Consider the following 27,568-nt stretch of genomic DNA (forward strand, 5'->3'; position numbering starts at 1 on the left):
ATGACTATCCATACTCCAGAGGATCTTCCTGAAGCTTTCCGCTTTCTGAACATCCCGCCGGTACCAGTTCCACCAGGATGGACTATACCACCGCAGCTTCAGGCCCTAAACTCGAGCAGCGGGCGGACCAGGAGGAACCGCCCATCACTACCTCAATGCTCACCGACAAGTCGTCATAAGTCTGCCTGGACCCGGCCTCGACATTCCTCTGCGATACATCAAGTCTTCCCTCGCTGATACTGTGGCTAAGTAAGATGAGTTAAGAGAGAGAGAGGAGGTTATAGAGAGGCCGATGGGGAGATCAGATCGGGGATGTTAAAGCACCCATAATAAGAGCTGGTGATTCAGAAGTGAGAAATGGGGGCAGCAAAGTGATCCAGGAACTGGTGGGGGATGACAGACGGCAGCCAGTTGCAGGGGGAATGAGGAAGAGTCTGATGGTGCGGACCTCAAAAGTGGGTTCCATTCTCCAACATTGGAAGCTTTGCTACCTTATCTCCACGAGGACGAGCTTTTAACTTCTTAGGACCAAGGCTGTTTTCAATAAATAATTTCTTATTGAGCTGTCCAGGACGGCTCTGGCGCATGCGCAGCAATGTTTCAGCCGTCCTATGTTGCTCTCTAATGGCTTGAGATATGCTGGATGTTGTAGTGCACGCCTATAGATGTAATGGGCAGCACATGGTTATACACATAGCCTGCCGCAGAATGTCAGATATGGAGGTCCTCTCTGTGTCAGTATGCAGCAGATCCCCCCTTCCTTTCTCCCGTCAGGCTGTTGCCTTCTCTCTGCCCCTCCTGCAGTGAGGTGGACCTTACATGCCTGTGACATGAAGCGTGCTGCTGCGCGGGGCACAGTTGCCAGAGTCTCCTGGGCCTTCGCTGAAATCACCACGGCATTCAAAGTCTTAATGAACACTTTTCATCCAGCGGCGCAGCAGTCCTTACATACTTCCCCTCCGGTCTGTCTGTCTTTACTCGCTGCTGTCACTACGTAGTATGATCTAAAGCTGTAGACGGAGCGAACTGTACATCCGTTTAACATCTTGGCTGCCAATTTAATCATGAGGTTCTGGGCACCTGTATAACCAGTGTGTATGTATGTGACTATGTACTCACCTTTCTCTACAGCTTCAGATACAACATATACAGTTGCAAGAAAAAGTATGTGAACCCTTTGGAATGATATGGATTTCTGCACAAATTGGTCATAAAATGTGATCTGATCTTCATCTAAGTTACAACAATAGACAATCACAGTCGGCTTAAACTAATAACACACAAAGAGTTAAATGTTACCATGTTTTTATTGAACTCACCATGTAAACATTCACAGTGCAGGTGGGAAAAGTATGTAAAACCCTTGGATTTAATAACTGGTTGAACCTCCTTTGGCAGCAATAACTTCAACCAAACGTTTCCTGTAGTTGCAGATCAGACGTGCACAACGGTCAGGAGTAATTCTTCACCATTCCTCTTTACAGAACTGTTTCAGTTCAGCAATATTCTTGGGATGTCTGGTGTGAATCGCTTTCTTGAGGTCATGCCACAGCATCTCCATCGGGTTGAGGTCAGGACTCTGACTGGGCCACTCCAGAAGGCGGATTTTCTTCTGTTTAGGCCATTCTGTTGTTGATTTACTTCTATGCTTTGGGTCGTTGTCCTGTTGCAACACCCATCTTCTGTTGATCTTCAGCTGGTGGACAGATGGCCTTAAGTTCTCCTGCAAAATGTCTTGATAAACTTGGGAATTCATTTTTCCTTCGATGATAGCAATCCGTCCAGGCCCTGACGCAGCAAAGCAGCCCCAAACCATGATGCCCCCACCACCATACTTCACAGTTGGGATGAGGTTTTGATGTTGGTGTGCTGTGCCTCTTTTTCTCCACACATAGGGCCAGATTTATCATTACTCTGACAGCTCACTCCACTTTAACATATGGCTAAAGTCAGTTTTAGCCAAGTCAGATTTATGATCGGCCCTTTAAGACTGTAATAAATGTGGTTTGACGGTAGCGGTTTATCCGTCAGTAAGCAGCTTTACAAAAGTCGCACATCTTTACGAAAAAGTCGCACGTTTTAATGAAAAAGTCGCATGTTCTATTAAAAAGTCTCATAAGATAAGCATGGTCCTCACTGGAGTGAAATTGCGACTTTTTTGGGACTTTTTTGCGACTTTTTAAATAGTCCCAATAGTAAATCTGTCTAGAGATTAATTTACCTAAGAAAACACGCCCACTTTCAGAAAACTGGCGAGCATAGTGCAGAGCAGAAAAAAGTCGCAAATTTGTGCGCAGTTTTAGCATTTGGGACTTTTTTTGGGACTTTTTCACTCCATTATTCTGACTTGAGCTAATGATAAATCTGGCCCATAGTGTTGTGTGTTTCTTCCAAACAACTCAACTTTGGTTTCATCTGTCCACAGAATATTTTGCCAGTACTGCTGTGGAACATCCAGGTGCTCTTGTGCAAACTGTAAACGTGCAGCAATGGTTTTTTGGACAGCAGTGGCTTCCTCTGTGGTATCCTCCCATGAAATCCATTCTTGTTTAGTGTTTTACGTATCGTAGATTCGCTAACAGGGATGTTAGCATACGCCAGGGACTTCTGTAAGTCTTTAGCTGACTCTCTAGGATTCTTCTTCCCCTCATTGAGCAGTCTGCGCTGTGCTCTTGCAGTCATCTTTACAGGACGGCCACTCCTAGGGAGAGTAGCAGCAGTGCTGAACTTTCTCCATTTATAGACAATTTGTCTTACCGTAGACTGATGAACAGCAAGGCTTTTGGAGATACTTTTATAACCCTTTCCAGCTTTATGCAAGTCAACAATTCTTAATCGTAGGTCTTCTGAGAGCTCTTTTGTGCGAGGCATCATTCACATCAGGCAATGCTTCTTGTGAAAAGCAAACCCAGAACTGGTGTGTGTTTTTTATAGGGCAGGGCACCTGTAACCAGCACCTCCAATCTCATCTCATTGATTGGACTCCAGTTGGCTGACACCTCACTCCAATTAGCTCTTGGAGATGTCATTAGTCTAGGGGTTCACATACTTTCTCCACCTGCACTGTGAATGTTTACATGGTGTGTTCAATAAAAACATGGTAACATTTAACTCTTTGTGTGTTATTAGTTTAAGCAGACTGTGATTGTCTATTGTTGTGACTTAGATGAAGATCAGATCACATTTTATGACCAATTTGTGCAGAAATCCATATCATTCCAAAGGGTTCACATACTTTTTCTTGCAACTGTGTAAACCCCGTGGTGGCCAATTCCATCGTACAATCTGCGTTTCCATTATGCATATAAGTGTCGCTCACCCTCTAACCCCTGATCATGGCATTTGGATTTGCTGACATTGATGTACTACATGTTTAGGTGATAACGTGCCGACCTGTGATCGCTATTTGTACCGCTATGCCACGTGACATGCTGCTCTAGTACTACTACCAGTCTGCTCATCATCTTCAGTCCTGTGCACTCGGCTTGGTTACGCCTGCGCACCCTCTATGTTGCTGTTCTAATTTTTACCTCTTAGGGCTCATGCACACAAACTTATTTTCTTTCTGTGTCCGTTTCATTTTTTTGCGGACCGCATGCGGAACCATTCATTTCAATGGGTCTACACAAAAAAAAAATCTGTTTCCATATGTCCGTGTTTCTGTTCCGCAAAAAAATAGAACATGTCCTAATATTGTCCGCATTACAGACAAGGATAGGACTGTTCTATCAGGGACGTGTGCATGAGCCTTCGGTGACCGGCATGGGTAGGTGGGCACAGATGGGGAGGTGGGCACAGATGGGGAGGTGGGCACAGATGGGGTAGGTGGGCACAGATGGGGTAGGTGGGCACAGATGGGGAGGTGGGCACAGATGGGGAGGTGGGCACAGATGGGGTAGGTGGGCACAGATGGGGAGGTGGGCACAGATGTGTTTTAATCAAAATATATTGTCTGTGAGTCTCTGGTTTTATTATATCAGAGTGAGCGCTTCGTCCATATATAATGTTGGCGTCTATTGTCTTAGTGCTTTATATAGGAATGCACATCCGCATATTTATCATATCGTGCAGGATGTTTTTATCTTAGTTTTTTATCTTTTTTTCAGTGATTTTTGCTTATTCTTCCATGATTATATCTATCCCGATATTACCGCTATCATCCTACATGGGTTTCATATTCTTTTGTTACTACTGCACATTTTGATTTGTCATGCATTCATTTATTTTTACGAGGTCCTGGGAGAGGAGTGACGCGTTGGCCGTGGTCTCGTTCATCAGGCAATTGATGATACTGGTGCCGCGGGCATAGCGCTGCCCTGCAAGGGATGAGTGATGGCATAGCGATCGCTCTGCTCCATGCCACGGAGGACATCAGTGCATGTAATAACAGCGTGTCTTCCGCTAGCTATTGTCTGCGGCATTGTGGAGTCTAATGTGCTTTGTGATTTCACCTATTGTATGTCAATCATTCCCCTCGGGCTGAGCACCAGGACAATGTCACCTATCGGAGCGCCCACCATTAGACCAGCTTCTCTCCAGCATCGTCTACACCGCGGAGTCATCTGCCGGCGGCTGGTTTCACATACAATTCGTTTTGCTGGCGTACTCTGCAGCTTTCTAAAAGAGAAAACTGTGCCTATAGCGCCACCTGTTGGAAGTACACGCAGGCCTTGAGACATAATGTAGGATTATAGCTAAGCCAGCACCTCATCTGATTGCCCCTCATCACTGCTGGGTCAGAGGCCTTCAGCATCTTGTGGAGGGCGCCTAGTAGACATGAGGAGTCTTGCGCCTCATTCACACGTCAGTGATTTCGAGCCAAAACCAGATGCGGCTCTAAACACAGAACAGGAGCAGATCTTTCCCTTACACATTACGTCTGTGGAGGCTCCAGTCCTGGTTTTGGCTCCAATCACTGATGGAAATCGCTGACCGAGCCCTGACATGTGAATGAGGCTTCAGAGGTAATGCAAAGACCTCATGGGGAAGGAGGTATGCAACTTAGCGCTATTTCACCCTAAAAACAGCTGTCTGCAGATGAGATACTGGCTTGGCTATAATACTACGTTCTGTCTCAAGATGTGTTTAAAGGGCTTCTGTCACTCCACTAAACTCATATATAGATTTTTTGTCTCCTTAAAATCCTTATGCTGCGATTTTTTTTTTTTTTTGCGAGGAGGCAGTGGTGCAGAAGAGCGGAGGAGGCAGTGGTGCAGCAGAGCTGAGGAGGCTATGGTGCAGCAGAGCTGAGGAGGCTATGGTGCAGCAGAGCTGAGGAGGCAGTGGTGCAGCAGAGCTGAGGAGGCTGTGGTGCAGCAGGGCTGAGGAGGCAATGGTGCAGCAGGGCTGAGGAGGCAATGGTGCAGCAGGGCTGAGGAGGCAGTGGTGCAGCAGGGCTGAGGAGGCAGTGGTGCAGCAGGGCTGAGGAGGCAGTGGTGCAGCAGGGCTGAGGAGGCAGTGGTGCAGCAGGGCTGAGGAGGCAATGGTGCAGCAGGGCTGAGGAGGCAATGGTGCAGCAGAGCTGAGGAGGCAGTGGTGCAGCAGAGCTGAGGAGGCAGTGGTGCAGCAGAGCTGAGGAGGCAGTGGTGCAGCAGAGCTGAGGAGGCAGTGGTGCAGCAGAGCTGAGGAGGCTATGGTGCAGCAGAGCTGAGGAGGCTATGGTGCAGCAGAGCTGAGGAGGCAGTGGTGCAGCAGAGCTGAGGAGGCTGTGGTGCAGCAGGGCTGAGGAGGCAATGGTGCAGCAGGGCTGAGGAGGCAGTGGTGCAGCAGGGCTGAGGAGGCAGTGGTGCAGCAGGGCTGAGGAGGCTGTGGTGCAGCAGGGCTGAGGAGGCAATGGTGCAGCAGGGCTGAGGAGGCAGTGGTGCAGCAGAGCTAAGGAGGCAGTGGTGCAGCAGAGCTGAGGAGGCAGTGGTGCAGCAGGGCTGAGGAGGCAGTGGTGCAGCAGAGCTGAGGAGGCAGTGGTGCAGCAGAGCTGAGGAGGCAGTGGTGCAGCAGAGCTGAGGAGGCAGTGGTGCAGCAGAGCTGAGGAGGCAGTGGTGCAGCAGAGCTGAGGAGGCAGTGGTGCAGCAGAGCTGAGGAGGCAGTGGTGCAGCAGAGCTCAGGAGGCAGTGGTGCAGCAGGGCTGAGGAGGCAGTGGTGCAGCAGAGCTGAGGAGGCAGTGGTGCAGCAGGGCTGAGGAGGCAATGGTGCAGCAGGGCTGAGGAGGCAATGGTGCAGTGATGGTAATGGAGCAGTGGTGGTTAGAAGCACTGATGGGCAGGACACAGTGGAGGGGTATAGGAGAACTACAACTCCCAGCATCTGCAGCCTTTTATTTTGTGATAGCAGAGGACATTACAGGGAGGCGTATAGGAGAACTACAACTCCCAGTCCCAGCATGTGCAGCCTGTTGTTATAGGATATTCAGAGAGGGGGTATAGAACTACTACTCCCATCAAGTCCAGGCTGTTATTATGTGATATCACAGGACATTACAGAAGGGAGAACTACGACCCCCAGCGGCTCCCACACTGACACCTTCACTTCTCCATACAAACCTCGCACTGCGCCTGCTCACGAGACTCCGCCCCCTCATGTGACTGATCACATGATCGTTAGATCAGCCCAGGTTCTTAGGCCACAACCTATCACACGCGCCACTGCTAAGCTCCGCCCCCGCATGTACTGATCACATGACTGTGACATCCTCGCAGGTCCTTTAACCATTCAGATGTATCCGCTGCGGTTCAGGTGCGGTATGTGTGGCAGTCACTGCTGGACATCTCCAGAACCTGCAGCAAACCGCCAGGTGTGAATCCCGGCTTGAGGTGAGGTTACAGGAGGCGTGTTGTGCAGTTCTGTCACATTTTTTGCACAGTTGATGACATGATGGCAAAACTGCAGGTCGTCGTCCCCCAGGCCTCATGAACACGACCGTATGTATTATGTGGTCCGCAAAAAATGGATCCGCAAAAAGTACGGATGACGTCCGTGTGCGGAACAGCCGGCCCCTAATAGAACAGAACTATCCTTGTCCGTAATGTGGACCATAAGGGTCCATTCACACATCCACGGACACCAGCATTTTGTGGACCGCACATCGCCGGCACTTAATAGAAAATGCCTAATCTTGTCCGCAAGTGCGGGTCCGCATTTCTGGATCCGGGCTGCACATCGTGCGGCCCCATAGAAATGAATGGGTCCGCAATTCCGTTCCGCAAAATGCGGAACAGAATTGCGGACTTGTGAATGAAGCCTAATAGGACATGTTCTATTTTTTGCGGAACGGAAACTGAATGCACACGGAGTAACTTCCGTTTTTTTTTGCGGACCCATTGAAATGAATGGTTCCATATACGGGTTGCAAAAAAAAAAATGGAACGGATACGGAACAAAAATACGTTTGTGTGCAAGAGACCTAAGGCCTCCTGCCCACGAACGTGTGCTGCCCGTTGCCGTATTGCGGACCTGCGATACACGGGTGCCGTTATGTCACGGATGCGGACCCATTCACTTCAGTGAAAAAAGTAGATTGTCCAGCTTCACCTCGCAGTGCGTGTTTTATTAGGAAACGTGCTTAATAACCAAACATCAGGCTCATAGGATCAACATATATTACAGATCCTTCCTCATGACACAGAGAATAAGACTGACAAATCTTATATACAGAGTAAAAGCAGTGATTCAGCTGTGGATTATTGATTGGCAATTGGACTGCTTTCACCCCACCCACAGCATATACCACTGAGACACAGGAACAGAACTGCATGAGAAGAAGAGAGGGGGAAAAAAAAATAAAAAACTTTTAATCTTCTCCCCTCTCTTCCTCCCACGCAAGAACCGCCCCTAAAGGACAAGAGAAGAAGATACATCTAATAATGCAATATTAAATCTTGTCTTTGATTGAGGCCCAAAGGCATACAGGACTGAAATCTAAAAATCCAATAGGCTTCTCTATTGAGAAGAGCTTTCCTATGGTCTCCGCCCCGTTTAGGAAAATTAACTCGTTCAATGCCCTGAACTTTCATGCCAGCAATATTGCCCTGGTGGCAGGAGGCAAAATGCTGGCTGACTGCTGACACATTTTTTACAAAAGCATGAGATATATCTGAGATATGTCTGCATATCCGAACTTTGAGGGCATTGGACGTGCATCCCACATATTGCAATTGACATGTAGAACAAGACACACAATACGCCACGTGTGTGGTATTATAGTTGATGTATTGTTGTATCTCAAATGACTGCTGGGCTGCGACAGAGGCCACATTCCGTCCTGTTTGTACGACACTGCAACACGTACAAATGCGGTGCCCGCATTTGAACATCCCTTTGGACCTAAGCCAACATTGTTGTGGTACCGTACCATCTGAAAACCGACTCGGACTGAGTTTTTGAGAAAGTGTTGGCGCCTTGCGGGCAACACATTTTATTCCCTTGTCCACAATCGGTTTCCAGGCGGCATCTGTGCGCAAAACTGTCAGATTCTTTCTGACAATCTTGCAGACATCCAGATACTCAAGACTATAGTTAGTTATAAAGAATGGCGTTGCAGTCCGGCCTCCTTGTTTAGAACCTTTGTATTTTTTATATTTAGGAAAAACCAGGTCTCGCCTGGGTAATGCAAGAGCTGTTTTTTAGCCGTGACCTCTGATCTGCAGCCGAGCAGTCAACTTTTCTGCCTCTCTGAGGAAGGTGGAATCATCTGAGTAGTTCCTCCTTAATCTGATAAATTCACCCCTAGGGATGTTTTTGACCACGTGTTTCGGATGACAGGACAGGGCTAATAAAGTGGTATTGCCAGCGTTCAATCATGAGGAAATCACAGCGCAATAGAAAATTCAAAGCGCCGAAAGTGGGCTTCAGTTCAACGGAACCAGATTCGTCTGATTCCGCACCTGAGGGTGCCACAAGTGATAATTCAGCCACAGCTCGGTTCACATCGATCGCCCAGAATGATTCGACAGCAAGACCTACAAAAAACGGCGAGCTGGCCGCAAACACCTGAAAAAGTATGCGGTATCCGTCGCGACACAAAAAGATGTAGAAACTTTGCAAGTTGTGAATATCTCTGCTAAAATTTTGTCTCCGCAGCAATTGGACTTACTTTCCAGGGGTCTGTCATTTTCTCCCACAGTTCATTTTGACATTTATAAAACCATTCTTGACGTAAATAAATTTGCCAGAGATTTGACAGTCAAAAAACATTTTTTGAATTTGGAATGTGATGACACTGTAACTGTGAATAATCAGCTCTCATCCAGGGGGGGTTTATTACCCGAAGGTCCCTCACGGGGAAACAATACTTCACTCCACACCATGTTCAGTTTTCAGGAACTCAGTGTCACATCCCAACTTCAAGAATGTCGCTCAAGGTGCAATGATACTGATACTCTTGTTAATTGTTCTGATGATTTTTTGACACATAATCCTGACTTTTATCCGATTCAGTCGCGCTCACCTGCATTGGATAATTTCCAAGAGTTGGTGGAGCGCGATTTGTTCCGGTTAAAGGATAATGTCAGCAACAAGGCAGGCACAGAAATAATTTAACTGTTGAGGACTAGCTCTATCTAAATTGGAGTCTATGCCAGATATTTCTATTAGACAGGCAGATAAAGGGGGTGCGGTGGTGGTCTTGGATCGCTCCGTGTATAGGTCCCAGAATCTCCTTATGTTGGGGGTTCCGGACACATACACTGAGCTATCCAGTGACCCCACCCCCCGCTTTCAGGAGGAACTTCTGGAGTTGTTAAGTGTTGGAGTGAGTGGAGGGTTCATTAATCAGAGACAAGCAGACTATATTTATCTTCCTTTTCCTATCACTCCGATATTTCACTCACTCCCGAAAATACATGAGCCATCGTTTCCTCCTTCGATGCGACCAATTGTTGCAGGCATAGGCTCATACTCCGAAAAAATGTCAGAATGGGTAGACAGTCTGCTACAACCATTAGTGCAAACCTTGCCTGGTTTCTTGCTGGACACTAGGTCAGTGTTACAATCCTTTTATGACTTCAAATGGAACCCAGATTTTGTTTGGGTAACAGCCGATGTCACATCCCTTTATACAGTCATCCCGCACGATCAGGCTATTGCTGCAACCAAATGGTTTTTAAATGTATACTCAGATTATAGCCTGGAATTCATTGCTTATATTTGTGATGTGATTCGGTTCTTGCTCAAACACAATGGGCCAGATATATCATTAGGCTAAGTCACTTTTATGGAGTCAAAAAGTCGCAAAAAAATGCGCAAATCAAAATTTTGCGACTTTTTTGCGACTTTTTGAAGGCAAGCGCTAAGCACTCCAGTTTTGAGAAAATGGGCGTTTTGCCTTATGCAAATGATTGGCAAGACAAATTTACTATTGCGACTTTTTTAAAAAGTCGCAAAAAAGTCGCAAAAAAGTCCCAATTTCACTCCAGCGAGGACCATGCTTATCTTATGAGACTTTTTAATAGAACATGCGACTTTTTCATAAAAACGTGCGACTTTTTCATCAAGATGTGCGACTTTTGTAAAGCTGCTTACTGACGGATAAACTGCTACCGTCAAACCACATTTATTATAGTCTTAAAGGGCCGATCATAAATCTGACTTGGCTAAAACTGACTTTAGCCATATGTTAAAGTGGAGTGAGCTGTCAGAGGAATGATAAATCTGGCCCAATGTGTTTATGTTCGACCAGAAGCTATACTTACAATGTACTGGAGTTTCGATGGGCGCAAAATTTTCGCCCTCACTGGCGAACATCTACATGTCTTGGTGGGAGTCTCGTTTTTTGTTTTCCTGTGATAACCCGTGGTCTTCCTCCCTGCAGTGGTATGGCCGTTACATAGATGACCTGCTGTTCATCTGGTCCTCGGATGTGACGGCCATACCACTGTTTGAGAGACATCTCAATGATAATCAAATGAATCTGAGCTTTACGGTTGATTTTCACTATTTCATTTTTGGATCTTACTCTCCATGGTGATGTGGAAAAATCTGAGATAACCACTTGTACTTATAGAAAAGAGAGAGCTGGCAATACCACTTTACTAGCCCTGTCCTGTCATCCGAAACACGTGGTTAAAAACATCCCTAGGGGTGAATTTATCAGATTAAGGCCTATTGCACACGACCGTATGGCTTTTTCAGTGTTTTGCGATCCGTTTTTCACGGATCCGTTGTTCCGTTTTTTGTTTCCGTTGTGTTTCCGTTTCTGTTCCGTTTTTCCGTTCCGTTTTTCCGTATGGCATATACAGTATACAGTAATTACATAGATAAAATTGGGCTGGGCATAACATTTTCAATAGATGGTTCAGCAAAAAACGGAACGGAAACGGAAGACATACGGATGCATTTCCGTATGTGTTCCGTTTTTTTGCGGACCCATTGACTTGAATGGAGCCACGGACTGTGATTTGCGGGCAATAATAGGACATGTTCTATGTTAAAACGGAACGGAAAAACGGAAATACGGAAACGGAATGCATACGGAGTACATTCCGTTTTTTTTGCGGACCCATTAAAATGAATGGTTCCGTATACGGACCGTATACGGAACGCAAAAAACGGCCAGTAAACGGGAAAAAAAAAACGTCCGTGTGCAATAGGCCTAAGGAGGAACTGCTCAGATGATTCCACCTTCCTCAGAGAGGCAGAAAAGTTGACTGCTCGGCTGCAGATCAGAGGTCACGGCCAGTCTTTAATAGACACAGCTAAAAAACAGCTCTTGCATTACCCAGGCGAGACCTGGTTTTTCCTAAATATAAAAAATACAAAGGTTCTAAACAAGGAGGCCGGACTGCAACGCCATTCTTTATAACTAACTATAGTCTTGAATATCTGGATGTCTGCAAGATTGTCAGAAAGAATCTGACAGTTTTGCGCACAGATGCCGCCTGGAAACCGATTGTGGACAAGGGAATAAAATGTGTTGCCCGCAAGGCGCCAACACTTTCTCAAAAACTCAGTCCGAGTCGGTTTTCAGATGGTACGGTACCACAACAATGTTGGCTTAGGTCCAAAGGGATGTTCAAATGCGGGCACCGCATTTGTACGTGTCGCAGTGTCGTACAATCAGGACGGAATGTGGCCTCTGTCGCAGCCCAGCAGTCATTTGAGATAAGATACAACAATACATCAACTGTAATACCACACATGTGGCGTATTGTGTGTCTTGTTCTACATGTCAATTGCAATATGTGGGATGCACGTCCAATGCCCTCAAAGTTCGGATATGCAGACATATCTCAGATATATCTCATGCTTTTGTGAAAAATGTGTCAGCAGTCAGCCAGCATTTTGCCTCCTGCCACCAGGGCAATATTGCTGGCATGAAAGTTCAGGGCATTGAACGAGTTAATTTTCCTAAACGGGGCGGAGACCATAGGAAAGCTCTTCTCAATAGAGAAGCCTATTGGATTTTTAGATTTCAGTCCTGTATGCCTTTGGGCCTTAATCAAAGACAAGATTTAATATTGCATTACTAGATGTATCTTCTTCTCTTGTCCTTTAGGGGCGGTTCTTGCCTGGGAGGAAGAGAGGGGAGAAGATTAAAAGTTTTTTATTTTTTTTTCCCTCTCTCTTCTTCTCATGCAGTTCTGTTCCTGTGTCTCAGTGGTATATGCTGTGGGTGGGGTGAAAGCAGTCCAATTGCCAATCAATAATCCACAGCTGAATCACTGCTTTTACTCTGTATATAAGATTTGTCAGTCTTATTCTCTGTGTCATGAGGAAGGATCTGTAATATATGTTGATCCTATGAGCCTGATGTTTGGTTATTAAGCACGTTTCCTAATAAAACACGCACTGCGAGGTGAAGCTGGACAATCTACTTTTTTCACTACTTCTCATCCTTGGTTCCGGTTCTGTGTCCGTGCTCCTCGGTGGTGTATGGTGAGGTGAGCTCCAACTTGGTGTTTTTACATTCACTTCAGTGGGTCCGCAAATCCGGAGATGCGGAACGGAACACTACGGAAGCACTATGGACTGCTTCCGTGGGGTTTCGTCCCGTACTTCCGTTTCGCAAAAAGATAGAACATGAAGTGAATGGGTCTGCGATCCGCTGCAGCTGCCCCACGGTCGGTGTTCGTGCGTTGCGGCATTCGTGTGCAGGAGGCCTAAGAGACACAGAAATCCATGAATGGTTCAGACCTGTAATGGGTGGATTTACTGTGGAACGTTTTTTTCTTCCGTTTACGTTTCGTTTTTTGCGTTCCGTATACGGAACTATTCATTTCAATCGATCCGCCAATTATTTTTTTTTAAGTACTCCGTATGCCTTACGTTTCCGTATTTCCGTTTTTCCGTTCAAAGATAGAACATGTCCTATTATTGTCCGCATAACGGACAGGGACAGGACTGTTCTATCAGCGGCCAGCCGCAAAAAACTGAATGCACACGGACGTCATCTGTATTTTTTGCGAATCCGTTTTTGCGGACCACAAAATACAGAAAATTCCATACGGTCGTGTGCAAGAGGCCTGAGGGGAAATCTGCAGAGAAATCTCATCCGCCATGAAACAGGAGCGACGCTGGATTCCAAAATTCACCAAGTTTATAGAAATGGCGCGGCTGTGGTCGGGTTATTAGAAGGAAAGCCTGAACATGGCGCCCATTAGATTTCCTGACCGGTCATTGCAGTTGCACCAGATTTATTCGGAAGCTGCCGTAATGTTGTCGTCCGTATGACCGCTGTCCCCTCCCCCGATACTAATATCCACTAACTTCAGCACCACATCCGCCGCCTTCCTTCCGTTTCTGCACCTGGCCGCCCCGCTGGTCTCCAGTCTCGCTGGTCGCTCTCTTCTTCTTCCGGCGTCCGCTGCAGTCAGGGGCACAATCGCCAGGCCGCCTGCACCATCCCCGCGCTGTACTTTTCAGGGAGTATATGACAGGTTCCCTTTAAATATAATGAAAACCTCAGCTGCCGCAGAACCTCTTTGTATGTATATGTGCTCTGGAACGTACAGGAATGGGGAAACCCAGAGACCTCCAACCTCCCTGGCGGGGCCCCCAGAGCGTCCAGATGGAGAATGAGGTGTCCACCTACCTGGAGCTCCTGAACCTGCACGGCCGCCTCATTCTCCTGCTGGATACGGGTAGGGAGACCCCGGTTCTCCTTGGAGTTGCAGGTCCTACACCTGGATCTATAGACATTTATATCTCCTGAGCATGTGCCATAAATCTCCATGTTGGGGCCCCTAGAATCCATGTGGTGGGGGCTCTGAGAAGCGGGGCCCCTCCAGGCTCAAAGTGCGGTTCTGGAGGTGACACCTGGTCTTGTCCCCTGGATGATTTCCTCTCCTCTTCTCCTAAAGGCGCCTGCAGTACTAGAAGCCTCCAGCTCCTCCAGTTCTCTCCTCTTCTCCTGAATGACCACCAAGGATGGACAGGAAGGGGATCAGCAGAAGAATATTAGACCTCACCTTGGAGATCATCTCCCTGCTGAGCGGAGAGGTAAACTTTTCTAGATTTCTCTCCTCTTTATTGTATTCTGTAACAAGTCAGACATCGGGGAGGAGAATCCATCATAGGAAGAGTCCAGGGTCCTGGAGAACGGCCTCCAGACCTTCCAAGTGATGGAGAACCTGAAGATCAGCCCTCAGTATGGTGAGTGATGTGTCATGTGACCAGTGACCAATAGTCATGTAGTAGGTGCCATGAGAAGGTAAGTAGGCACGTTGTACCCGGAGCAGAGGGCCGGAGTGTGGCCTGGACGGAGGATTTCTACCACTGGTCTGACATCTAGATGACACCGTGTCATAAGGAGGAGGTTTCTACATCAACATAGAAGAGGCTCATTCTTTTTTATTTATTTATAAATCTTTATTACTATATTCACAATATAAATAATCAAAGAGATAAAGACAATGAAAATATACATTTAATTCCATCCTACTCCAGGAGAGAGAAAAATCTGAGAAAAAAAATAGAAGCAGACTCTTTACTGTAAGAGCAGTGACACTATGGATTCTTTACTGTAAGAGCGGTGAGACTATGGACTCTTTACTGTAAGAGCAGTGAGACTATGGACTCTTTACTGTAAGAGCAGTGAGACTATGGACTCTATACTGTAAGAGCAGTGAGACTATGGATTCTTTACTGTAAGAGCAGTGAGACTATGGACTCTGTACTGTAAGAGCAGTGAGACTATGGATTCTTTACTGTAAGAGCGGTGAGACTATGGACTCTTTACTGTAAGAGCAGTGAGACTATGGACTCTTTACTGTAAGAGCAGTGAGACTATGGACTCTTTACTGTAAGAGCGGTGAGACTATGGACTCTTTACTGTAAGAGCAGTGAGACTATGGACTCTTTACTGTAAGAGCAGTGAGACTATGGACTCTTTACTGTAAGAGCAGTGAGACTATGGACTCTTTACTGTAAGAGCAGTGAGACTATGGACTATTTACTGTAAGAGCAGTGAGACTATGGACTCTATACTGTAAGAGCAGTGAGACTATGGACTCTATACTGTAAGAGCAGTGAGACTATGGGCTCTTTACAGTAAGAGCAGTGAGACTATGGACTCTTTACTGTAAGAGCAGTGAGACTATGGACTCTTTACTGTAAGAGCAGTGAGACTATGGACTCTTTACTGTAAGAGCAGTGAGACTATGGACTCTTTACTGTAAGAGCAGTGAGACTATGGACTATACTGTAAGAGCAGTGAGACTATGGACTCTTTACTGTAAGAGCAGTGAGACTATGGACTCTTTACTGTAAGAGCAGTGAGACTATGGACTCTTTACTGTAAGAGCAGTGAGACTATGGACTCTATACTGTAAGAGCAGTGAGACTATGGACTCTTTACTGTTAGAGAAGTGAGACTATGGACTCTTTACTGTAAGAGCAGTGAGACTATGGACTCTTTACTGTAAGAGCAGTGAGACTATAGGACTCTTTACTGTAAGAGCAGTGAGACTATGGACTCTTTACTGTAAGAGCAGTGAGACTATGGACTCTATACTGTAAGAGCAGTGAGTCTGTGGACTCTATACTGTAAGAGCAGTGAGACTATAGGACTCTTTACTGTAAGAGCAGTGAGACTATGGACTCTTTACTGTAAGAGCAGTGAGACTATGGACTCTTTACTGTAAGAGCAGTGAGTCTGTGGACTCTATACTGTAAGAGCAGTGAGACTATAGGACTCTTTACTGTAAGAGCAGTGAGACTATGGACTCTTTACTGTAAGAGCAGTGAGACTATGGACTCTTTACTGTAAGAGCAGTGAGACTATGGACTCTATACTGTAAGAGCAGTGAGACTATGGACTCTTTACTGTAAGAGCAGTGAGACTATGGACTCTGTACTGTAAGAGCAGTGAGACTATGGACTCTGTACTGTAAGAGCAGTGAGACTATGGACTCTTTACTGTAAGAGCAGTGAGACTATGGACTCTATACTGTAAGAGCAGTGAGACTATGGACTCTTTACTGTAAGAGCAGTGAGACTATGGACTCTTTACTGTAAGAGCAGTGAGACTATGGACTCTGTACTGTAAGAGCAGTGAGACTATGGACTCTTTACTGTAAGAGCAGTGAGACTATGGACTCTTTACTGTAAGAGCAGTGAGACTATGGACTCTTTACTGTAAGAGCAGTGAGACTATGGACTCTATACTATAAGAGCAGTGAGACTGTGGACTCTATACTGTAAGAGCAGTGAGACTATGGACTCTATACTGTAAGAGCAGTGAGACTATGGGTTCTTTACTGTAAGAGCAGTGAGACTATGGGTTCTTTACAGTAAGAGCATTGACTATACCAATAAAGCTTGGCCTAACACCGCAACAAAACCCATAATTATGTCTACCTAAATGCATGCCTATGGCATAGATCGACTATAACTAGAAAGCTACCGAACCGCATGAAAATACAATGCCAATTTATTGAACGTGATTCAAAGAACATTACATTATAAAACAAGTGCAGGGACGAGGCGACCTCTCCAGCGGAGGGCACACTGGGTCATACTGCTCCACATGATGGTAGGAAAAGGTAAAGTGCCAATGCAATTATATCAATATAATCAATCATCAAGGCAGAATATATGCCAACCCCAACGAGCGTTTCGGCGAGCCTTCGTCTGGGCTCCGCCATCCCGGAGGAGGCACAGCATGGATAACATATTATGGGAGACTGTTTTACTCTCTGCCAGAGGAGGTTGTGATCAGGAATTCACTTGTCTGGAGTGTAATAATATTACAGGGGTAGTTGATCCAGGGAGTTATTCTGATTTCCAGATTTGGAGTCGGGGCAGGTTTTGTTTCCATAAGATGTGGTACATTGGCTTCTACCTGCTGAGGGTCTTTGGCCTTCCCCTGGATCAGTCTGAAATGGATGAACGTTCGTCCGTTTTTTCCGTGTCTCTATGATGATATGTCCTCCCTCCACAGGACTACACTATAGTAAAGAAGTCCTCAGCAGACGGTGTGACTCCAATCCTCCAGGAGTCAGGAGGGCGGAGCAGGACCCCCATCACTGAGCCTCACGAGCAGAAGATCCTAGAACTGATCCGGAAGATGATGGAGCTGCTGACTGGAGAGGTGACACTGCTGGGAATGCTGGGAAATTCTCCAGTAACAGCACTGGAGGGGTCTGGGTGATGACGGTGTCATTGTGTTGTCAGGTTCCTATAAGGTGTCAGGACGTCACTGTCTATTTCTCCATGGAGGAGTGGGAGTATGTAGAAGGACACAAGGACCTGTACAAGGAGGCCATGATGGAGGCGCCCCGGCCTCTGACATCACCAGGTAAGAGGACATTTCTATAACAGGGTTTTACAGCCGGGAAAAACAGGTGACATCTGGCTCAGAGTGGGTTAAAAAATAAAAGAGCCGTCACCTCTCTGGTCCCCTGCCGTTCCTGTTTTGTGTCCCCAGTGGTCTCTGCTCCCATCTCTCAGCCAGTCACTACCCGGGCCTCTCCTATGGGACAGGAAGGTGGCGCGGGCAGCGGCAGGGGGGCAGTTTTTCCCGACCACTTCTCCGCCCTTATTACCACGAGCGATGGTTTATAATGTCGGTGCTCCACACCACGTTACAGCCCTACATTTCCCCTAGGGCCGATAGATCCCAATGGAGTTTTCTGTGTGATGAGCGACGCTATTCCATACAGAGGCTTCCTACAAAAACGTATCCTGTACAGCGTATGTTACGGGATCGTACGGCCAGTGTGCGCCGCTCCGTGACTTTATGTGGTAAATGCAAAAACACAAACACAAATGCAATAGCACACTACATCCAGCACTCTGCCCTGCCTCTATGCTGGATGAGGCATTGGTGTACATTTTGGCCAAAGCGTAATAAGCCACTCACCACGTCAAGGTCGCCTCTATGGAGTGGTCCCTAACACTAGTTCCTACCTGTTTATGGGCCATGACAGCCACACAAAGTCCAGGGAATGCAGGTCAGCATGCAAGCCAAGCACACTCTGCTTTTAACCCCGTCCGGTGCCGTGACAGCTTTCATCGGATCCAGGGATGCAAGTACCAACATGCCCATAACAGGTAGGAACTAGTGTTAGGGACCACTCATGTAGGCGACCTTGACGTGGTGAGTGGCTTATTACGCTTTGGCCAAAATGTACACCAATGCCTCATCCAGCATGGAGTCAGGGCAGAATGCTGGTTGCAGAGTGCGATTGCATTTGTGTTTTTGCGTTTGTATCTATATTTCGCCATAGCGATGTGCACCTGCATACAGGGTTATGCTGGCTGAACCCCCCACATTTTTTTTATGTGGTAAATGTCGGCTTGACGTATGTACGATGGGAAACCGGTCCAGGCTCGATGTGAGCAGATCCTGGTGGTGGGAGTCCAGCACGGTGACGCTCCAGCATTCCCCCTGCCCTTCATGTCTCTGATTCTCTAGTCACTCCACAAGCAGAAAAGATAAAACTCTCTGTATGTGACTGGAGGAGAAGGTGGCATCACCGGATCATCGTCCCTGTCCGGGGAACGTGAGACTTCTGGCTGTGAAGGCTCCGCAGCCACACTACTTGTCTGGGGTCAGTGTTGGCTCCTGCCTTGAGCTGCTTAACCCCTTGAGTAACAGTTTTTGAATGCTTTGATGTAGGTACTGTATGCGAGGCCGTGCTTGTTACAGGAGGAGCTGAACGTTACGTTCCGCCATCAGTCTTTATTTATAGATGAATTTCTCATTTTAGTAAAAATGCTGAAAAAGCAACTCTTGCTGCAAGTTACACCATATGGAGAAGTTCTGACCCCTCCACATTCCACCTCCAGGAGCTTTCATGACCTCCCACCTCCCATTCTACACCCATAGATAGTAATAGGAAGTTGCCCCCCCCCCCCCCCCCCCCCCCCCCCTTGATCTTCTGGGAAGGCTTTCAACAAGATCTTGCAGAGTGTGGAAATGTTTGCCCCTTTTATCCAAAAGAACATTTGTGAGGTCAGGTACTGATGGAGGAGAGGGCCGGGCTCGCGGTCTCCATTCTGGTGTTGGATGGGCTTCCGGTCGGGGCTGTGTGTGGACGGTCATTCTCTTCCAGACCAGACACCCCCGAATCACACCATTATGGAGCTTGCTTTGTGCACCAGCGCCCAGTCATGGAGGAACAGAAAAGGGTCTTCCCCAAGCTGTTGATGATGAGGGTTCCTGGAGGCCATCTCCCTCATGGTGTTTTCAGGACCTTACAGAAAAACTGTAAATGTTTGAGTCTTCTCCACCTGCTCACCAACCATGGATTTCTCCTGAGAAAGGAGGGAAAGCAGCGTTCATGGACATTACTGCAGGTTTCTCTATGGGGTTACTGTATGAGCAGAACATTGACTAAACCTAGAAGTGAGAGAAGCATCTGGTCTCTAGGCATGAGGTCACGTAGTCACCAGGGCTTGTGTCTCCACAGATGTATCCAGTAGGAAACCTCCACCAGAGAGATGTCCCCGTCCTCTGTCCTCCCAGCATTGTCCAGAGAATCATCAGGTAGGTGACTCCAACATCTGACCCTAAGTGAATTAAACCAAAGATCATTTTACAGGTTTCTTGTCTGTTTAGGAGGAAGATCTCCTGGATATTAAGGTTGTGGTTATAGATGAAGAGGGGGAGACGGATTTAATGGCCAATCAGCAGTGTAAGGAGGAAACTTGAAGGCCTGTTCTGAGGGTCACTCAGATACTACTCCCATCATCTGATCATCACACCTAACAATCTATGTGTTTCCAACAGGTGGACAGATAGAAAGGAATCCCCCCGAGAGATGTCCCCGTCCTCTGTATTCCCAGGGCTGTCCAGAGGAGAAGGTCCCAGGGAACCATCAGGTAGATGGAGCTGAGCCCTATACACATCTATATAGGGGGGTCCTGCGGTCATAGAGGTGTCATAGATTGTGGGGGTCTCTTATGTGGATCTCTTAGATTCCTCCTGGCCTGCCGTATCTGTACTGAATTTTTACAGGGGGGCGATCTGACTAATATTAAAGTGGAGGATGAAGACGAGAGGGCGATGGGCGATTCCCCGTGTATGAGCAGCATGGCGGCAGATGTGACCACAGGTATGGAACAATAGACTCACAGAGCGAATTCAGAGGCTTCTAAAGGAGGTTATCACTGGAATGAGGGGTCCCGAGTCCCCACTACATGAGGCAGCAGTGTCAGTCCCCTAGAAGTGGATGGAGCGGTGGATCAACATGTACAATACTGTTCTATTCACCGAGGGGACCCCATGGTGTCAGGATCGCTGGGGGCCCAGTCAATGGTCAGATCCCGATGAGCTGATATTCATCACCTATTCGATGTTCAGGTGATAAATCATTTTCGTGGGATGACACCTTTAAGGTGAGGTCCCATCTTAAAGCAAAACGATACATCTCCCCCAAAGCCAGCAGTGATACAAGGTCCCGTGGCAGAGTTTGAGGCAGCTCAGACCTCAGGTTAAAGAAGATTTGTTGGGTCCAGCACCACTTAAAACATAACTTTTACTGAAAATTGATTAAAGCTCCATGATGTCCTTTTGCTGATGCGTTTAACACAAAAAGAAAACAGGAAAATAGGAACTTTACAATCAAAAGCAACCAATGGAGCGGGCTAAAGCCAGTCACATGATCCGGGTCCAGGGTTCTCCATCTTCTAATCACTGTGCCAAACACCTAAAATGTAAATGACTACATCATTCAGAGATCCCCAAAGCTTAGAAATCTCATTGAATCCTGTATTATTACTATTACTATTAATAATTCCATGTTCATCAAGAGGGGGTTACACATAGAGATGAGAGGAGAACTGAGGAGGAGGTCCTGTGAGGATCTGAGATCACGAGAAAGCAGGTCACAGATATAAGGAGGGGACAGGTTGTGGACGGCCTTCTATGTCGTAAATATTTTAAACTGAATTCGCTGGGCAATGGGGAGCCAGGGAAGAGATAGGCAGAGGAGAAACAGGGGAGAGGTGGATTAACCGTGCAGCGGAGATGAGAATAGATTGGAGGGGAGCGAGAGTGCTAGATGGGAGGCCACAGAGGAGGATGTTGTAGTAGTCCAGGCAGGAGATGACAAGGACATGTTGTAGCATTTAGTTGGGTGAGGAAGGAGCGAATACAAAAGATGTTTTTGATTTGAAATCGGCAGGTGGAGGTGAGGGTTTGGATGTGTTGCTTAAAGGACAGGGCAGAATCCAATGTTACCCCAGGCAGCGGGCTTGCGGGACTGGAGAAAGCATTGTGCTATTAACTGTAATGGACAGGTAGGGGGGCAGAGTAATGTAGAAGGCAAAGAACAGGTCTAGGAGGAGGAGTTCAGAGTCATGTAGAAGGCAAAGAACAGGTCTAGGAGGAGGAGCACAGAGTCATGTAGAAGGTGGAGGACGGGTCTAGGAGGAGGAGCACAGAGTCATGTAGAAGGTGGAGGACGGGTCTAGGAGGAGGAGCACAGAGTAATGTAGAAGGCAGAGGACAGGTCTAGGAGGAGGAGCACAGAGTCATGTAGAAGGTGGAGGACGGGTCTAGGAGGAGGAGCACAGAGTAATGTAGAAGGTGGAGGACGGGTCTAGGAGGAGGAGCACAGAGTAATGTAGAAGGCAGGGGACGGGTCTAGATGGAGGAGCACAGAGTCATGTAGAAGGCAAAGAACAGGTCTAGGAGGAGGAGCACAGAGTCATGTAGAAGGTGGAGGACGGGTCTAGGAGGAGGAGCACAGAGTAATGTAGAAGGCAGAGGACAGGTCTAGGAGGAGGAGCACAGAGTAATGTAGAAGGCAGAGGACAGGTCTAGGAGGAGGAGCACAGAGTCATGTAGAAGGCAGGGGACAGGTCTAGGAGGAGCACAGAGTAATGTAGAAGTTGGAGGACGGGTCTAGGAGGAGGAGCACAGAGTCATGTAGAAGGAAGAGGACGGGTCTAGGAGGAGGAGCACAGAGTAATGTAGAAGGTGGAGGACGGGTCTACATGGAGGAGCACAGAGTCATGTAGAAGGCAGGGGATGGGTCTAGGAGGAGGAGCACAGAGTAATGTAGAAGGAAGAGGACGGGTCTAGGAGGAGGAGCACAGAGTCATGTAGAAGGAAGAGGACGGGTCTAGATGGAGGAGCACAGAGTAATGTAGAAGGCAGGGGACGGGTCTAGATGGAGGAGCACAGAGTAATGTAGAAGGCAGGGGACGGGTCTAGGAGGTTAGGGCAATTTTAGTGCAGTGGTTGGGTCTAAAGCCAGATTGCAAGTGAGTCAGAGCTTTTCTTCTGTGACAGTGGTAAACTGGGTTATTTAGAAAGACCACTGGGCAGCTGTGTAGGGGGTGGTGGGGCTTGTTTGAAGTATCTTTGAAATATGAGGCAACGTCTTCAGCTGAGATGAGGGGTGCGGTATAGAAGATGAAACCAGCATGACACAAATTGAAGTATGCACACGAAACATGAGGATAGGCCATCAATAGTAAAAGCCTGGAGAACCCCTTTAAGGCTGCATTCACACGTCCGTGTGTGTTTTGCGGATCCGTGGATCCGCAAAACACGGACATCGGCGATGTGCGGTCCGCATTTTGCGGTCCGCACATCGCCGGCACTTGATAGAAAATGCCTTTTCTTGTCCGCAATTGCGGACAAGAATAGGACATGTTCTATAATTTTCGGGATCGGAATTGCGGATCCGCGCAGCACATCGTGCTGCCCCATAGAAATGAATGGGTCCGCAATTCCGTTCCGCAAAATGCGGAACGGAATTGCGGACGTGTGAATGGACCCTTAGGCTGGAATCACAGGTGCAAGTTTTTATGCAGTTTTTAAACAAAAGCCATAAGTGGATGCAGCTGGAAGGAGAAATGTAGGTCCTTGCGTTACATTACATCCTATTTCTCGTGAATCCACGTAAAACCAAAAATTTATGTGGTTTTCACACCAAGAAGTGAAACAGCACTTTTTTTTTTTCCATAACGTGTATAAACTTCTGCACAGGTTTCCTATTGATAACCGTGGGAGGCAGATCACGGGCCAGAATCCACACTTCCGCATTCTCACGTTGGATCCAGTCTGGCTTCGGTTCAAAAAAACTGCTTGTCTGATTAAAGCTTAAAGGGAGTCTGTCGTCAAAGTTTCACCTTTTTAACCCTTCCCATAGCTTTCTAGCAGCCTTACAGTTAATAAAAACTTTACCTTTATGAGCAATCCTGGACTTATAAAACCGGCAAAAAACAACTTAGTAGCATATGCAAATGAGGTCTCGCAAGTGCCCAGGGGCGGCGTTACCCTCGTAGGTGCCCAGCTAGCTCAGCCTTATCGTCGCTTCCCACCGCCCATTCTTTCCCTCTGCCCGCCAATCCTATCCCTCTGACCGCCCATCTACTTACTACTTGTATCGCCGAGATCCCACGCCTGCGCACTCAGTCCGTCGGCCGGCGCATGCGCACTGCGATGCCCATTCCTTGTACGGCATCACAGTAATTAATGCGCATGCGCCGGCTCATGCGCATTAATTACTGTGATGCCATACAAGGAATGGGCATCGCAGTGCGCATGCGCCGGCCGATGGACTGAGTGCGCAGGCGCGGGATCTCGGCGAAACAAGAAGTAAGTAGATGGGCGGTCAGAGGGAAAGAATGGGCGGGGGGGGAAGCGACAATAAGGCTGAGCTAGCTGGGCACCTACGACGGTAACGCCGCCCCTGGGCACTTGCGAGACCTCATTTGCATAGGCTCCGAAGTTGTTTTTTGCCGGTTTTATAAGTCCAGGATTGCTCATGAAGGTAACGTTTTTATTAACTGTAAGGCTGCTAGAAAGCTATAGGAAGGGTTAAAAAGGTGAAACTTTGATGACAGACTCCCTTTAAGGCTGGGCCTACAGGGCGATCTTGGTTGCAACCCCCATCATGTGCCTCGAAGTATAGTGGAGGTGAATGGAGTTGCGACACTACTTCAGGCCTTGAGAATGCATCGTGGACACGGCCGCGGACTTAACACTGAGTTTGTATCCCTGCGTCTTTCTGCACATAAGCACTTTCCAGTAAAGGCTGCCGTGAAGATTTTTGGTGAGGGCCGTGGATGATTTATCTTCTTCGGTTGGATTTCTTGTGACTGTAGTGTCGCACTTAAGACTCTGTTCACTTTCACTATGCTGCAATGTAGCATATCACAATTTCCAGTCGTACACCGTGTGTCATGGTGAAGATCGTCGTGCCGACCTAAGTTCCTTTATATGTTTTTTTTTTTACTTTGTGGGTTGGAATAATAATCACAAAATTCATTTTAATCCTAACAGAAAACTTCCTGTTGTCTCCGAATTGTAAAGAAGAAGATATCATGGAACACCTTTCAGAAGAAAATCTCACTCCCTTTAATGTACGTCCAGCACTCCACCATTCCGATCCCTTATATACTCCCCATAATCATGAGGAACCTTCTCCCGACCCATCACAGACTCTTTCCATGCAAATTGGTCAGGAAGGAGATGAAAGGTTTCAGACAAGCTCCGATCATGGTACACACACAAGAATTCACACAGGGGAGAAGCCATACTCCTGTTCTGAATGTGGGAAATGCTTTACTGAGAAATCAGGCCTCGATCACCATGAGAGAAGCCACACGGGAGAGAACCAGAATTCTTGTTTTCGATGTGGGAAGTGTTTTAATTGGGAAACGGTTCTTGTTAAACATCAGAGAATTCACACAGGGGAGAAGCCACCTCCGTGTTCAGAATGTGGGAAGTGTTTCACAGATAAATCAAATCTTGTAACGCACGAAGGAAGTCACACGGGAGAGAAGCAATTTTCATGTCCTCAGTGCGGGAAGTGTTTCACAAAAAAATCCAATCTTGTGAAGCATCAGAGAATTCACACGGGAGAAAAGCCATTTTCATGTTCAGAGTGTGGGAAGTGTTTTTACCAGAAAGCACACCTTGTGACACATGCGAGAACTCACACAGGAGTGAAGCCATTTGCATGTTCAGAGTGCGGGAAATGTTTTAACCAGAAATCACATCTTGTTATACACAAAAGAACTCACACGGGAGAGAAGCCATTTTCATGTTCACTTTGCGGGAAGTGCTTTACAGATAAATCGAGTCTCGTCATACACGAGAGAATTCACACAGGGGAGAAGCTGTTATCGTGTTCAGTGTGTGGGAAATTCTTTACGGGTAAATCTAATCTGGTTATACATGAGAGAACTCACACAGGAGAGAAGCCATTTTCATGTTCACTCTGCGGGAAGTGCTTTACGGGTAAATCAAGTCTTGTTAAACACTTGAGAATTCACACGGGGGAGAAGCTGTTATCGTGTTCAGTGTGTGGGAAGCGCTGCACTAATAAATCAGACCTTGCCAAACACGAGAGAATTCACACAGGGGAGAAGCCGTATTCATGTTCAGTGTGCGGGAAATGCTTTACGAATAGATCAAGTCTTGTTAAACACGAGCGACGTCATGCGGGGGAGAAGACATTTTGACGTTGTGTATGTGGAAAATGTTTTACGAGGCAATCACTTTTTGAATCTCATCGGAGAATTCACACAGAGAAGAGACATAAACTTGTTCTAATGTGGGAAATGCTTTAAAAACAAAACGATTTTTCCTCATATTCTTCACATCAGTTATTAGAGTTTATTTGTGGGTTGGATCTGCCTGCCGACCTAATAATATTTACCTGAGGTCCGCGGTGACCGGGATCCGTGGAGGAAAAGCCTTGTCACATGTACCTGGCGTCTTATTACTGTATTCCTACGTTCATGACCTTCGTGGTGATGTAAGGGCGCCTCGTAGAAACTTCTGATTCTTTAAGACGTGAAGAGATCAAGATTTGGAATTAATCAAAAAACAATAAGTAAAAGTTGCGATCATTTGTTAAAAGTAATCCCCACATCTGCCATTTCCTTCAGGGGCTCGAACACCTTGCACGGCCAATTTGGCCTCATTCACACTTGTGTCGTTTGCTTCAAGATTTGTAAGCCACAACTAAGACAACCTGGAGGATGTGCTGATCTTCCAGATATATAGTGACCAAAATACACAAATGTGTCCTCTATCTAGTCCCTGCTTGTAAGATTCCGGCATGGATATGGGTCACATGTCGGGGCGCTCCAGCTAATGACTGGCTGCAGCAGGGATGCAGGAGCCAGCAGATTACACAGCGCAGTGAGCTGTGGACTGAAGGAGTCAGAACCGAGCAGCGGGGAGCAGGTCTAGAGTTAGAAGGGGAGACAAACTGTGTTAAAAAGCTGCAGCTTCCCTTCAAGGTCCTTTTACACTGGCCAATAATTTGCCAAATATTCACATGAACTTTAGTTTATGCGGGCATTAAAGGGGTTATGCCAACGCTAGAACCAGCCCCGTACCTCACATGGATCCAGACAGCTCGCCATTAGTAACTCTGCTAAATTTATATCAAGCTGACCGCTTAGGGGGCGAGTCCTTTCTCAGGGGACATTTCCTTTCTGCTGCAGCTCTTGCCCTATAATAACTGAGATGGAGTGTCCTTTTTACTGCAGCTCAGGGAGGGTGTCCTTTCTGCTGCAACTCTTTTTTTTTTTTTTTTTTAACACCGTTCAGAAGGTAAGTCCTTCGTGCTGCAGCTCTTCTGCTATAACAGCTCAGTAGGCAATTGAAGAATGGAACTGAGCTTGTGCGTCCACCTCAGTGAGGTGGACAGAGAAGGAAAAGAGCAAACAGCGGGTGGCGCTATACAGATTTAATTAAATAATCAGTGAGTATACTAAATTTTAAAATTACATGCAAGTATTCAGACCCAGGAGCTGGTTTGTAAACCGCAGAATAATTTTCGTGGGACACCCCCTTTAAACTCATCCAGTGTCTGCAGCACATTGCCTTGTGTAAACAGGGATCAGTAATGAAACCGATCCCACGGACGGGCGTTTGGTCACATACAGTACTGATGACTGCTCCATACATACAGTATTGTACAAACAGTACTGATGACTGCTCCATACATACGGTATTGTACACACAGTACTGATGACTGCTCCACACATTCAGTATTGTACACACAGTACTGATGACTGCTCCACACATACGGTATTGTACGCACAGTACTGATGACTGCTCCACACATACGGTATTGTACACACAGTACTGATGACTGCTCCACACATACGGTATTGTACACACAGTACTGATGACTGCTCCATACATACAGTGCTGATGACT

General features: G+C 46.9%; 1 protein-coding gene across 1 annotated transcript; it reads left to right on the forward strand.

The window, feature by feature from the left end:
* LOC121001676 (gastrula zinc finger protein XlCGF26.1-like) lies at positions 1–26,787 on the forward strand. Its single transcript, XM_040432855.1, has 8 exons — positions 1–60; positions 17,369–17,518; positions 17,602–17,725; positions 19,842–19,918; positions 19,991–20,066; positions 20,162–20,253; positions 20,390–20,486; positions 24,671–26,787. Exons 1-8 carry the CDS (start codon positions 1–3, stop codon positions 25,852–25,854), a joined length of 1,860 nt encoding a protein of 619 aa, XP_040288789.1. The 3' UTR covers positions 25,855–26,787.
* Positions 26,788–27,568: the final 781 nt, after the last annotated feature.

The sequence above is a fragment of the Bufo bufo genome, chromosome 5, assembly GCF_905171765.1.
Source record: "Bufo bufo chromosome 5, aBufBuf1.1, whole genome shotgun sequence".
Lineage (NCBI taxonomy): Eukaryota > Metazoa > Chordata > Amphibia > Anura > Bufonidae > Bufo > Bufo bufo.

Bases quoted from the DNA above. Each gene is read 5' to 3' on its own strand.
- LOC121001676 (XM_040432855.1), top strand. From the start codon at position 1: ATGACTATCCATACTCCAGAGGATCTTCCTGAAGCTTTCCGCTTTCTG. The intron at 17,519-17,601 runs GTGACACTGCTG...TTGTGTTGTCAG, and splicing joins TGGAGCTGCTGACTGGAGAG to GTTCCTATAAGGTGTCAGGA. The intron at 20,067-20,161 runs GTAAGGAGGAAA...TGTTTCCAACAG, and splicing joins TTTAATGGCCAATCAGCAGT to GTGGACAGATAGAAAGGAAT.